This window comes from Hemiscyllium ocellatum, chromosome 7 (genome assembly GCF_020745735.1).
Source record: "Hemiscyllium ocellatum isolate sHemOce1 chromosome 7, sHemOce1.pat.X.cur, whole genome shotgun sequence".
Lineage (NCBI taxonomy): Eukaryota > Metazoa > Chordata > Chondrichthyes > Orectolobiformes > Hemiscylliidae > Hemiscyllium > Hemiscyllium ocellatum.
In genome coordinates this window covers 5014897-5029592 of record NC_083407.1, presented here as the reverse complement: position 1 = coordinate 5029592, position 14696 = coordinate 5014897, and the positions used below count along the sequence as shown (strand labels likewise).

General features: G+C 45.6%; 1 protein-coding gene across 1 annotated transcript in view; it reads left to right on the top strand.

Annotated features, from left to right (window-relative positions):
• Positions 1-14696, top strand: part of LOC132817309 (desmin-like) — a 167015-nt gene that overhangs the window by 119311 nt on the left and 33008 nt on the right. The window contains exon 6 of the mRNA XM_060827720.1: positions 13363-13556. Within this exon, the coding sequence (XP_060683703.1) occupies positions 13363-13556 (194 nt within the window). The remainder of the gene's footprint in view (positions 1-13362; positions 13557-14696) is intronic.

Below are 14696 nucleotides of genomic sequence, written 5' to 3'. Positions count from 1 at the left end.
GTCTGTTCCCCTGGTGTTTGGGCCCTGTGACAGCAGCAGTGAGTCTGTTCCCCTGGTGTTTGGGCCCTGTGACAGCAGCAGTGAGTCTGTTCCCCTGGTGTTTGGGCCCTGTGACAGCAGCAGTGAGTCTGTTCCCCTGGTGTTTGGGCCCTGTGACAGCAGCAGTGAGTCTGTTCCCCTGGTGTTTGGGCCCAGTGACAGCAGCAGTGAGTCTGTTCCCCTGGTGTTTGGGCCCTGTGACAGCAGCAGTGAGTCTGTTCCCCTGGTGTTTGGGCCCTGTGACAGCAGCAGTGAGTCTGTTCCCCTGGTGTTTGGGCCCAGTGACAGCAGCAGTGAGTCTGTTCCCCTGGTGTTTGGGCCCTGTGAGCAGCAGCAGTGAGTCTGTTCCCCTGGTGTTTGGGCCCAGTGACAGCAGCAGTGAGTCTGTTCCCCTGGTGTTTGGGCCCAGTGACAGCAGCAGTGAGTCTGTTCCCCTGGTGTTTGGGCCCTGTGAGCAGCAGCAGTGAGTCTGTTCCCCTGGTGTTTGTGCCCAGTGACAGCAGCAGTGAGTCTGTTCCCCTGGTGTTTGGGCCCAGTGACAGCAGCAGTGAGTCTGTTCCCCTGGTGTTTGGGCCCTGTGACAGCAGCAGTGAGTCTGTTCCCCTGGTGTTTGGGCCCTGTGACAGCAGCAGTGAGTCTGTTCCCCTGGTGTTTGGGCCCTGTGAGCAGCAGCAGTGAGTCTGTTCCCCTGGTGTTTGGGCCCTGTGACAGCAGCAGTGAGTCTGTTCCCCTGGTGTTTGGGCCCTGTGACAGCAGCAGTGAGTCTGTTCCCCTGGTGTTTGGGCCCTGTGAGCAGCAGCAGTGAGTCTGTTCCCCTGGTGTTTGGGCCCTGTGACAGCAGCAGTGAGTCTGTTCCCCTGGTGTTTGGGCCCTGTGACAGCAGCAGTGAGTCTGTTCCCCTGGTGTTTGGGCCCTGTGACAGCAGCAGTGAGTCTGTTCCCCTGGTGTTTGGGCCCTGTGAGCAGCAGCAGTGAGTCTGTTCCCCTGGTGTTTGGGCCCTGTGAGCAGCAGCAGTGAGTCTGTTCCCCTGGTGTTTGGGCCCTGTGACAGCAGCAGTGAGTCTGTTCCCCTGGTGTTTGGGCCCAGTGACAGCAGCAGTGAGTCTGTTCCCCTGGTGTTTGGGCCCAGTGACAGCAGCAGTGAGTCTTTCCCTGGTGTTTGGGCCCTGTGACAGCAGCAGTGAGTCTGTTCCCCTGGTGTTTGGGCCCTGTGAGCAGCAGCAGTGAGTCTGTTCCCCTGGTGTTTGGGCCCTGTGACAGCAGCAGTGAGTCTGTTCCCCTGGTGTTTGGGCCCTGTGACAGCAGCAGTGAGTCTGTTCCCCTGGTGTTTGGGCCCTGTGACAGCAGCAGTGAGTCTGTTCCCCTGGTGTTTGGGCCCTGTGACAGCAGCAGTGAGTCTGTTCCCCTGGTGTTTGGGCCCTGTGAGCAGCAGCAGTGAGTCTGTTCCCCTGGTGTTTGGGCCCTGTGAGCAGCAGCAGTGAGTCTGTTCCCCTGGTGTTTGTGCCCAGTGACAGCAGCAGTGAGTCTGTTCCCCTGGTGTTTGGGCCCAGTGACAGCAGCAGTGAGTCTGTTCCCCTGGTGTTTGGGCCCTGTGACAGCAGCAGTGAGTCTGTTCCCCTGGTGTTTGGGCCCTGTGACAGCAGCAGTGAGTCTGTTCCCCTGGTGTTTGGGCCCTGTGACAGCAGCAGTGAGTCTGTTCCCCTGGTGTTTGGGCCCAGTGACCGCAGCAGTGAGTCTGTTCCCCTGGTGTTTGGGCCCTGTGACAGCAGCAGTGAGTCTGTTCCCCTGGTGTTTGGGCCCTGTGACAGCAGCAGTGAGTCTGTTCCCCTGGTGTTTGGGCCCTGTGAGCAGCAGCAGTGAGTCTGTTCCCCTGGTGTTTGGGCCCTGTGACAGCAGCAGTGAGTCTGTTCCCCTGGTGTTTGGGCCCTGTGACAGCAGCAGTGAGTCTGTTCCCCTGGTGTTTGGGCCCTGTGACAGCAGCAGTGAGTCTGTTCCCCTGGTGTTTGGGCCCTGTGACAGCAGCAGTGAGTCTGTTCCCCTGGTGTTTGGGCCCAGTGACAGCAGCAGTGAGTCTGTTCCCCTGGTGTTTGGGCCCAGTGACAGCAGCAGTGAGTCTTTCCCTGGTGTTTGGGCCCTGTGAGCAGCAGCAGTGAGTCTGTTCCCCTGGTGTTTGGGCCCTGTGACAGCAGCAGTGAGTCTGTTCCCCTGGTGTTTGGGCCCTGTGACAGCAGCAGTGAGTCTGTTCCCCTGGTGTTTGGGCCCAGTGACAGCAGCAGTGAGTCTGTTCCCCTGGTGTTTGGGCCCTGTGACAGCAGCAGTGAGTCTTTCCCTGGTGCAGGGGCAAAGCTCCTCCAGTGATCGGGTACGGCAGCAACAGTGGACTCCTCAATGCTGGCAACACAACATCTGGAGCCAAAGTGGGCATCGTGGCTCAGTGGTGGAATGGCCTGGCAGCGTAGCCAAGGACTCTAGGTTGTGTGTGTGTGTGTGTGTGTGTGTGTGTGTGTGTGTGTGTGTGTGTGTGTGTGTGTGTGTGTGTGTGTGTGTGTGCAGTGTGAGCGAAGTTGGCCCAGCAGCAGAGACGGTGCCTAAAGTGGGTAACTCCAACATTGGTGGGTCCAGAGCAGGTAGTGATGAGATGGTCTCTCTTGAGGCTAGGTGCCGACATAGTTTGGGTCAGAAAGACTGATATTCTGAACTTTTTATTTCTTTATTTTCTTTTCTAATTTATTCCTACAGCCCATAATGCTGGACTGTTTATTTCTTTACTTTTCTATAGTTATTGTTTCCTAAGAGTGTGATCTTAAGAATCTGTACCTTTGTACTTAAGATGGTGTTGTAATGTGGTGACTTAAACTTTTCACTCATTTGAGTACACGTGACAATAGAGCTAATTCAATTCAATTCAACTCATTATCAACATCCAGGGGGTTACCATTGACCAGAAACTCAACTCGATTCACCACATAAACACAGTGGCTACAAGAGCAGGTGAAAGAGTCAGAATACTGCAGCAAGTTACTCGCGTCCTGACTCCCCAAATCCTGTCCACAAGTCAGGAGTGTGATGGAATACTCCCTATTTGCCTGGATTTGTGCAACCTCAACAACTGTCAAGAAGCTTGACACAATACAGGAGAAAGCTGCCGCATGAATGGTACTACAGTCAGGAACATCCCCTTCCTCAACCATCGACGTTCAGTAGCAGTGTGTACTCTCCACAAGTTGCATTGCATAAATTCATCAAAGATACTTAGACAGTACCTTTCAAATCCATGAGCACTTCCATCTAGAAGGCCAAGGGCAAGTAATTACATGGGAACACTACCACCTGCAAGTTCCCCTCCAAGCTAATCACCATGACTCACTCAAACAATCACCGTCGCTGTTCCTTCACTGTCGCTGATCAAAATCCTGAATTTCTCTCCCTGAGGGCAATGTGGGTCTACCTAGAGCACCTGGACTGCAGTTCAAAAAGAAAACCCACCATCACCTTCTCAAAGGCAAATCTGGAGGGCATAGATTTAAAGTGAGAGGGGAAATATTTCAAAGGGACCTGAGGAGCAAATTTGTTCACACAGGGAGTACTGTGCTCATAAACTATCAGAGAAAGTTGTAGAAGAGAGAACAATTACAGCATTTAAAAAACATTTGGACAGGTACACAGATAGGAAAGAGTTAGAGGGATTTGGGCTAAATGGAGGCACATGGGACCATTTCAGTTTAGGAAACCTGGTTGGCATGGACATATTGGGCCAAAGGTTCTGTTTCCGTGCAATATGACTCTACAATTTTAAACTAAGTACTGCCCATCCAATGCCAATGTCGCAGGAGCAAGTATTTTTAAAAGAACAATTTAATTGCACGGATGGTTAATGTCTATCTGTCTCGCTATCTAGGATAAATAAAACTCACCAGGTTTCATCAATGAGCAAGAAGGCATTTATTGTGTCAAACCTACCCTCTAACATGTGAAATAATGGACAGTTAATTACTAACATCCACCAGATAAATCACCATTTATTAACCCTCCTGTCTACTTCATTCACTCTACTAAATATCACTTTCACTTGTTCACCTTGGAAAGATAACAACGATACTACTTTGATTGGTTCCACAGATTGGTGCAATATCGAGGGCTGAAGGGCTTGTACTGAGCTGTAATGTTCTATGTTCGATGTTTCTGTTTGAAGTGTTTTAGTTGCAGCATGTTTATTTGTCAATTCTTTCATCTTTGCCTAGGAAGCTTTTAAATCCTTCTGGTTTGATTTGCATGATCTTGGGAGACTCCCTGGAACCATGACACAAAATACAACACTGAAGATTTGTCTTCTTAAAAAGATTTTCTAGGTTAATTTTATTGCACCACATACCTGAAGTCCATAGACAGGTTTGAAAGGTCTAAACCAATACATTCATCTGGGAATCTCATGCAGCAGACCTTTTGTCCCAGTCCTGTGAATATTTGTGACAGTGTGCCTTAATCATTGTCATGAGAATCAAATGGAATCTAAAGCTCTGCTCCCTCGATAGCTCACACTACCTTGATCTCTGCTACTGTTTCAACTCTCATTATTGCCTGCAACATCTTTGATCACTCAAAGTCTCCCACCCCATAACCCAATACCACTGTGCTATCTACTCAATCGCTTGACACACCTCCCACCTGCAGTGAAAGTAACAGTTATGCCACCCACTTTCATTTGCATTAACACCTGCCTCTCTCTTATCCCAAGAGGAAAACAACCCCAGATACAGTAGAAAGAGTCAAAACAGTTGATGGACTGTTGACGTACAGCTCCTCGCTCCATATGTGAAGAACATCCCAACTCTGACAGCCCCTGGATTTACTTACTTATTGCAGTTCTTAACTCACTGTGCTAGGACAGGACTCCTGATCAAAGACTATTGCCCTTCACTTGATTAAGCCCTAATAGCAAGCACCAAACCACAAGACAAGACAAAAGTAACATGAACCTGGTGTCCCTGGCTGACAAAAATCCCATAAATGCAAAGCAGTGCAAGGTAAGGATGCTTGTGAGCGTCTAGATGGGTTCATCATGAGTGAGTACTATGACATCGAGCAACGAACCCAGAGATGCAGCTAGGTCCAGTTGTAAGTTAGGTGTGTGCCCTGAATGTATAGTGCTGCAATGTTATAATGATAGTTAATGGTGCTGCCGAAGGTGCACTTTTGAAGTGTGGAAATATCCTGAAAGTGGATCAAAAATGTGCAGTAAGGGCCCTTGGCTTCTGGCACATGTTAGATACCAGGGTCCGTGTAATGTTCCCTTTAAATGTTTTTTGCCATTGGACATTCTTCTTAGTAGCAGTGGAATCCTGAAGCAGATGATGTCACATTGTAAAAGGATCATTTGGTAAAGTGTATGCCCCATGTCCTGAGATACCGGTGCCCAGTGTCCAACATAAATGTTCTTCAGAACATGCGGTGAGCTGAAACTACCAGGACCCACTCTGATTTGCACGTTGATATTACTCAACAGCTAGCTTGTTCTGCATATTTTGTACAATGGGAAACTAAATATTAATGAGGTGAATTGGATCATTAATCAAGTGTCTAATAAGCTATAATCTCCCTTAATTGGCAACTTGCCACTGCCTAGTGAGAAACCATATTGCTCATCAAAGGCATAAAATATGGTATGAGATACTTTTGACATTGAGGTAGGCAAGTGGTGAAGCTGACACAAAAACCCTGGAGACAGGTTCAGTGAGTAGGCAAAACTGGTCAGATAAAAAATAATGTAGGACAATGTGAGGTTCTGCAGTTTGGCAGGGAGGAGAGGAGATGAATATTATTGAAATATAGAAAGACTGTAGAAAACTACAGAACAGAAGCATTAATACATTGCAAAAAGTAGAATAGAATTGGAAGGCCAATGGAATGTTATTTAAATATAAGTATAAAATTAGGGATATTCTGTTAAAACTATACAAGGCACTCATTAGAGCAAAGCTGGAACATTGAACAGTTTTGGGCCCCTTACCTGAGGAAAAATCTACTGACTTTGGAGGCAGTCCCGAGAAGGTTTCCTAAGATGGTACTAAATATGGAGGAACTGTTTTATGAGGAGAGGGTGAGTAGATTGGGCCTGTACTCATTGGAATATAGACGAATGAGAGGAGACCATATTGAAACAAAAAAGATGTTTAGAAGACTTGACAAGGTAGATGCAGAAAGGTTGATTACCTTTGTGGGACAAGAAGACTTCGCCTTGTTTTGGACCAGAAGGCCTTAATCTCGGAAGAAAGGGTGGCACACAGATGTGGAGGAATTTCTTCTCTGTGGTAGTGAATCTGTGGTATTCTTAACCACACAGAACTGTTGAGGCTGGGTTCATTAAGTATATTTATGGCTGAGATAAACCAATTTTTAATCAAGGGAATCAAAGGTTTTTGGGGGAAAAGGCCCCGTTGAATGGTGGGGTAGACACGATGGGTTGAATGGGAGAAAGTGAAGTCAGCAGATGCTGGAGATCAGAGCTGAAAATGTGTTGCTGGAAAAGCGCAGCAGGTCAGGCAGCATCCAAGGTGCAGGAGAATCGACATTTCGGGCATGAGCCCTTCTTCAGGCTCATGCCCGAAACGTCGATTCTCCTGCTCCTTGGATGCTACCTGACCTGCTGCGCTTTTCCAGCAACACATTTTCAGCTTGTAATCCTGAGACCCAGGCTAATGCACTGGGGGCATAGGTTCAAATCCAACTAGGACTGCTGTGGAATTTAAATTCAATATTTTACAAATCTGGAATCGAAAGTTCTCATGGTGATTAATGCTGGCTATTATTAATTGTCTTCAAGAAAGCATCTGATTCCTGTTGATGAAGGCAATCTGCTGGGTGTGTGTGTGTGTGTGTCATCCCATAACCAAATAAAAAAAACCCTACTAAATATTCCATGACCTGGCATGGTGGCTCAGTGGTTAGCATTGCTGCCTCAGAGCACCAGGGACCCAGGTTCGATTCCAGCCTTGGGCGACTGTCTGTGTGGAGTTTGCACATTCTCCCTGTGTCTGTGTGGGTATGCTTTAGTTTCCTCCCACAGTCCAAAGATGTGCAGGTCAGGTGAACTGCCCATAGTGATAGGTGCATTAGTCAGAGAGAGGTGGGTTGCTCTTTGGAGGGTTGGTGTGGACTTGTTGGGCCAAAGGGCCTGTTTCCACACTGTAGGGAATCTAATCTTTCTAGATTTCTTTGGAGCTCAATCATTAGGTTCTAGTGATTGCTGTAGTTAAACTCATGGATACCTGTTCTCCACAGGTCCCAGCCTCTTAACCCTTCTGTCCAATACACTCTCAAACTCACACAGACACACTCACTCATTCTCATTCACAAACTCACACAGACAGACTCACTCATTCTCATTCACAAATACTCACAAACTCACACAGACACACTCACTCATTCTCATTCACAAACACACACACACTCATAAACTCACAAACACACACACACATACAAACTCACACAGACACACTCACTCATTCTCATTCACAAACACACACACACACTCATAAACTCACAAACACACACACACAAACTCACACAAACACACTCACTCATTCACAAACACACACAGTCACAAACTCGCTCATTCATATTCACAAACACACACTCTCAAACTCACACAGACACACTCACTCACTCACTCTCAAACACACATGCGTACACTCTCTCTTTCTGTGCCTCTCTCTCACAGACACATCTCACGCGCGCACATACTCAACACATACTGACTTATACAGATACACTCATTCACACACAGACTCACATGCACACTCACTCCCTCACTCTCTCCGAGTCACACACCCACTCACACACCCTCACTCTCACGCACTCCCTCTCTCACATACTCTCCCTCTCACACTCAACCACTCTCACTCACACAGATTTAAATACACAGTACACTCGCAGACACACAGACACACACATATCCGAGTCGTAGTCATTGAAACAGTTTGGTGTCTGAGAAAGTTGGCATGAACCATGACACAGGCAGATTTACAAGGCAGTTACTTAACAGCCCATAAAACATGCAAGGCTGGCTCGTATTCAATAGCTGCTTGTCTTGGTCTTTCCAGATCTCCTCTTTCCCCATTGAGTTTACTAATTAGGGAGGTGTTACAGTTCAAAGGCAGTGACCTTCTGTAAGGAGAAGAAAGCACTGTTTATGTTCGATTCACCAATTCCTCTCTTTGTTCCAAGACAGCATTGAGTTCCTGTGGAAGTATTGCTCATGTACACCATCTGATCGAGTGAGAAAATAGACCATTTTATTACAACCACATTTCACCTTTATTGTAGGATTGACATCCACTTATCTGGTACTTTAACATAATATTAAATGTCCCAAGTCACTTCACCAAAACAGTACACAGTGCATGGTGGTTCAGCAGTTAGCACTGCTGCCTCACAGTACCAGGGACCCGAGTTCAACCCCTGCCTCAGGCAACTGTGTGGAGTTTGCACATCCTCCCCGTGTCTGTGTGGGTTTCCTCCGGGTGCTCTGGTTTCCTCCCACAGTCCAAAGATGTGCAGGTCAGGTGAATTGGCCGTGTTAAATTGTCCATAGTGTTAGGTGTAGGGGAATGGGTCTGGGTGGTTGCTCTTCAGAGGTGTGGACTGGTTGGGCCGAAGGGCCTATTTCCACACTGTAGGGAATCTAATCTAATCAGAATCTGAGACAAATGCACATCGAGTCATTGTGTCACAGAATAACATTAGTCCATGCTGACTCTCTACAGTCAGTTCTATTCCCCTACTCTATACCAGCGTGATCTCCCACTTCTATACCATAAGGTATAGGAGCAGAAGGAGACCATTCAGCCCAGCAAACTGGGGCTGCCATTCAAAAGGAAGCAGGCTGATCCAATCATCCTCAATTCAAGTTTCCTGCCTTTTCCACAGTCTTTGATTCTTTTACAGATTAACGAGATATCTCAGCCTTGAATATATTTTCAAAAATCACATAACATTGGGTTACAGTCCAATGGGTTTGTTTGAAAGCACGAGCTTGCTGAGGCAGTTGGCCTGAGGAAGGAGTGAGCTCTCCAAAAGCTTGTGATTTCAAATGGACCTGTTGGACTATAACCCAGTGTCATATGATTTTTGATTTTGTCCAACACTGGCACCTCCACATCTTGAATATAATTTAACAGTCCAGCCTCAATATCCCTCTGGGTAAAGAATTCCTCAGATTCACTCCGCTCTGAAAGAAGAAATTCCTCCTCATCTCTGTCTTCACTGTGTCACCCCTTATTATGAGATGACCCCCTCTGGTCCTAGACTGTCCCACAAGGGGAAGCAACCTCTCAACATAGACTCATGGAGTCATACAGATGTACAGCACAGAAACAGACCCTTCAGTCCAACATGTCCATGCTGACCAGATATCCTAGTCTAATCTAGTCCCATTTACAGCACTTGACCCATATCCCTCCAAACCCTTCCTATTCATATACCCATCCAGATGCTTTTTAAATGTTATAATTGTACCAGCCTCCACCACTTCCTCTGACAGCTCATTCCAAACACGCACCACCCTTTGCGTGAAAAAGTTGCCCCTGAGGTGCCTTTTAAATCTTTCCCTTCTCACCCTAAACCTATGCCCTCTAGTTTTGGACTAGACAACCCCAGGGAAAAGACCTTGTCTACTTATCCTATCCATGCCCCTCATGATTTTGTAAACCTCAATAACGTCACCCCTCAGCCTCCGACGCTCCAGAGAAAATAGCTCCAGCCTGTTCAGCCTCTTCTTATAGCTCAAACCCTCCATCCCTTGCAACATCCTTGTAAATCTTTTCTGAACGCTTTCAAGTTTCACAACATCCTTCCAATAGGAAGGAGACCAGAATTGCACACAATATTCCAAAGGTAGCCTCACCAATGTCCTGTACAGCTGCAAATTGACCTCCCAACCCCGATACTCAGTGCACTGACCAATAAAGGAAAGCATATCAAACACCTTCCTCACTATCCTATCTACCTGCGACTCTACTTTCAAGGAGCTATGAACCTCCACTCCAAGGTCTCTTTGTTCAGCAACACTCATCTCCCCTCTCAAGTCCTTGAGAATCCTGTTTGTTTCAATAAGGTCACACTATTTATAAATGACCTGGAGGAGGGGCTAGAAGGTTGGGTGAGCAAGTTTGCGGATGATACGAAAGTCGGTGGAGTTGTTGACAGTGAGGAAGGATGTGGCAGGTTACAGCGGGATATAGATAAGCTGCAGAGCTGGGCAGAAAGGTGGCAAATGGAGTTCAATGTAGCTAAGTGTGAAGTGATTCACTTTGGTAAGAGTAACAAGAAGATGGGGTACTGGGCTAATGGTCATATATTTGGTAGTGTGGATGGGCAGAGGGATCTTGGTGTCCATGTACACAGATCTCTGAAAGTTGCCACCCAGGTAAATAGAGCTGTGAAGAAGGCATATGGCATACTGGCTTTTATTGGTAGAGGAATTGAGTTCCGGAGTCCTGAGGTCATGTTGCAGTTGTATAAGACTCTGGTGCGGCCGCATCTGGAGTATTGGGTGCAGTTTTGGTTGCCATACTATAGGAAGGATGTGGAGACACTGGAACGAGTGCAGAGGAGGTTTACCAGGATGTTGCCTGGTATGGTAGGAAGATCGTATGAGGAAAGGCTGAGGCACTTGGGGCTGTTTTCATTGGAGAAAAGAAGATTTAGGGGTGACTTGATAGAGGTGCCCAAGATGATTAGGGGTTTAGATAGGGTTGACCATGAGAACCTTTTCCACATATGGAGTCAGCTATTATGAGGGGGCATAGCTTTAAATTAAGGGGTGGTAGGTATAGGACAGATGTTAGGGGTAGATTTCTTACTCAGCGAGTCATGAGTTTATGGAATGCCCTGCCAGTAGCAGTGGTGGACTCTCCCTCTTTATGGGCATTTAAACGGGCATTGGATAGGCATATGGAGGATAGTGGAGAAAGTGAGGACTTCAGATGCTGGAGATCAGAGCTGAAATTGTGTTGCTGGAAAAGCGCAGCTAGTGTAGGTTAGGTGGGCTTGGATCGGCACAGCATCGAGGGCCAAAGGGCCTGTACTGCGCTGTACTTTTCTATGTTCTATGTTCTACCTCTCATTCCTCTAAACTCCAATGAGCCCAACCTACTCAATCTCTCCTCATAAGAGAATCCCTCCGTGCCCAGGATCAGCTGAGTGAACCTTCTCCAGACTGCCTCCAATGCCAGTCTACCTTTCCTTAGATAAGGGATCAAGACTGTTCACAGTATTCCAGCTATGACAATAAATAATAGATTAGCACCTAGTATGATTCGAGCAAAGCCTCCCTAGTTTTATACCCTTTGAAATAAAGGCCAAAATTCCATTTGCCTTCCTCATTACCTGCTCAATTTGGATGCTATAGGCACAAGGACCCCCCACCCCACCTTCCCCAAAATCCCTTTGTTCCATAGCTTCCTGCAGTCTTTCTCCATTTAAATAATACTCAGCTCCTCTAGCCTTCCTGCCAAAGTTGATAGTTTAGATTAGAGTGGTGCTGGAAAAGCACAGCAATTCAGGCAGCATCCGAGGAGCAGTAAAATTGATGTTTCGGGCAAAAGCCCTTCATCAGGAATACAGGCAAAGAGCCTGAAGAGTGGAAAGATAAATGAGAGGAGGATGGGGGTGGGGAGAAAGTAGCATAGAGAACAATAGGTGAGTGGGGGAGGTGATGAAGGTGATAGGTCAGGGAGGAAGGTGGAGTGGATAGGTTCATAACCTTACATTTTCCCATGTTATAAAAGGCTGTATCCCGGTAGTCCTACAACTTTAGTTCCCTCAAGTACGATGGGTTGAATGGCCTACTTCTGCACCCATGTCTTAAGATCTTTTAGTATTAGATATTTGAACAGGAAAAGCACAGATATCTCACAGTGCTGTGAGGCTGGAAGAGAGTTGAAATGAGTGGTGACACCATGGAGCTATTTAAACATGAGGATGAGAATTTAAAATTAATACATTACTTGACCAGGAGCCAATATAATTCAATGAGTACATTGGTGATAGGATGTCGTACACATTAAAACACAGGCACTGCATCTTTGGATGACCTGAATTTAATGAAAGTAGAATGTGGGAGATCAACCAGGAGTGTGTTCACACCATCGAGTTTAGAGGTAACCACGGTAGAAATATGGATGTTCATTTGTTTAAGCTATAAACTAAGGTGATAGATTATTTATACTTATTCAAATTTCTTAGGTTTTGCAGGTCTTCCCTCTGTTTTGGTCAGTTGTCATTTCCAAATGTTCTCTCCACTTGTTTTAGGCTCTGTAGCTCTTCCCTTTGCTGTGTTCTATTATAATGTGATAGTCCTCCCAGTGATTTACTTCAGTCGTATTCTTAACAAAATGTTCCGGTTCTCCTACAATGTCTGCCTCTTCCTCCAATTCTCCTCAATGCTATTTCTCAGCTTCATCTTATTCAAACTTTTCGATTCCCCTGTAATACCTGCAGATCATTTGAGTGAAAAATATTGTTCAGGATACTGAGAAGCCACACAATTGACAAGATCTTGGCTTAACATCGCCAATAAGGGGAGGTGGTGGCCAGTGGTATTATCACTGCACTGTTAATCCAAAGACCCAGTTAATGTTCTGGGGATCCGAGTTTGAATCCCACCATGGAAGATCAAACATTTGAATTCAATAGAAAGAAATCTGGAATTAAGAGACTAATGATGACCAAGAATTCATTGTCAATTGTCAGAAAAGCCCACTGGCTCACTAATGTCATTTAGGGAAGGAAATTGCCATCCTTACCTGGTCTGGCCTACATGTGATTTCAGACCCACAGCAATGTGGTTGACTCTCATCTGCCCTCTAGGCACTTGGGGATGGGCAATAAATGCTGATGAAGCCAGTGCCAGCTATATCCCATGATTAAATAAGAAAAACAGAAATACCCCAGATCATGCAGCAGTTCAGCAACACCTGACGAGAGTGTTAGCCTTGATTTATCAGAATCCTGTAGTCCATGGGGAGAAATTAATTTGTTGATATAATTAAAGGTAACCACGCAAGCTTGACCACCAGCAGTCTTCAGCATTGCCCGTCCTGATGAATGGAGGTAAATCCAAATTTCTCCACACAGTTCTTTTCCCAGTAACAAATGTAAGCTAACTGACACCTAACTTCTGGTTTCTTTTCATCATTGATAGTCTGTGTACAACCCATTTCATGAAATCAAAGTTTTTGCTTTGCCACTGTATTTAATTAGATGCTGCAAAAGCATAGTTTTCTAAAATTCATTACATGTTTTATTTGAAATTTGTTTCTCAAAGGATGAATTAATGAAGAACTCATTGTTAGAAAAGGACAAAGATATATACAAACAGAAAGAATGCACTAAAGTCCTGGAAAAGAGGATTGTACGTCACACTAGTGAATATCAAGAGTTGTTAAACATGAAGACGCAGCTTGAGCAAGAGATTGCTGCTTATAAAAACTTACTGGGGCAAGTGGAAAAGAAAGCAAGGTTAGTATTGATTTTTCTGAAGTCGGCTAAAGATATCATGATTTTTTTCCTATGAAAACATGAGAGTAAACTGTTTCAGTGGTAGGAAACAGATATAGAATCATACAGCACAGAAACTGACCCCTCAGTCCAACTTGTCCATGCCAACCAGGTTTCCCAAATTGACCCTGATCAATTTGCCTGCATTGGCCCATATCCCTTTAAACCTTTCCCATTCGTGTACTGATCCAAATGTCTTAAATATTGTAACTCTACCTGCATCTACCACTTCTTTGAGCAGTTCATTCCACCTATGAACCACCCTCTGTGTGAAAAGGTTGTTCTTCATGTCCCTTTTAAATCTATCTTAAAAACAAGCTCACTAGTTTTGAACTCCCCCACCCTAGGAAAAATACCTTTGCTAATTACCTTGGCCATGTCCTCATCATTTTATAACCTCCATAAGGTAACCTCAATCTCCTATGCAGCAGTGAAAAAAGTCCCAGCCCATCTAACCTCTCCAATGGCCTACAACCTTGTAAGGCTCGCTGACTTCAGCTTTAGGGAAAGCCTTTCTGCCCGCATAATGGAGAAGTGAACCAGGACTGGATGTGCACAAGTGGCAAAAGTTTTCACTTGTTCATCCTCGTCTGCAATAGTATGGCTCTATGCTAAGAATTTGCTCAGATAGTAGGAGGATATAATCCATATCTGTGTTTGGTGGAAATCCTAGAGTAACATAAATAATAAACAACCAGCTTCCAGCTTGAGAAGGGACTACAATTAGCTCTACCATTGAGAATTATTTGAATACACTGCATGTGAGCAAAAAGGCTTTCACTGAAACTGAAGTCAACAAGCCTTACAACAACGTTGTGAGGCTATTGGAAGCCTGTTTCAATCAGGAAGATGTGAGTTATTATGAAAGAAAAGAGTTAAAGCATGGTTAGGTCCCAGAACAACTATCGGTAAAGATGGAAAAATAATCATTGTGCAATTTGGGAACTAGATGATTCAGGTAAACGCTCGAAGATTGCAGGGTGATGGATTACAAAGTTCAAGATGCTAAAAGAGGTATGGAAGACAAACCACACATCTCTCTTGACCATAGATTGCACAGCTATAAGGATTAGATTGGTGCATTAATGATTTGTCAAATGA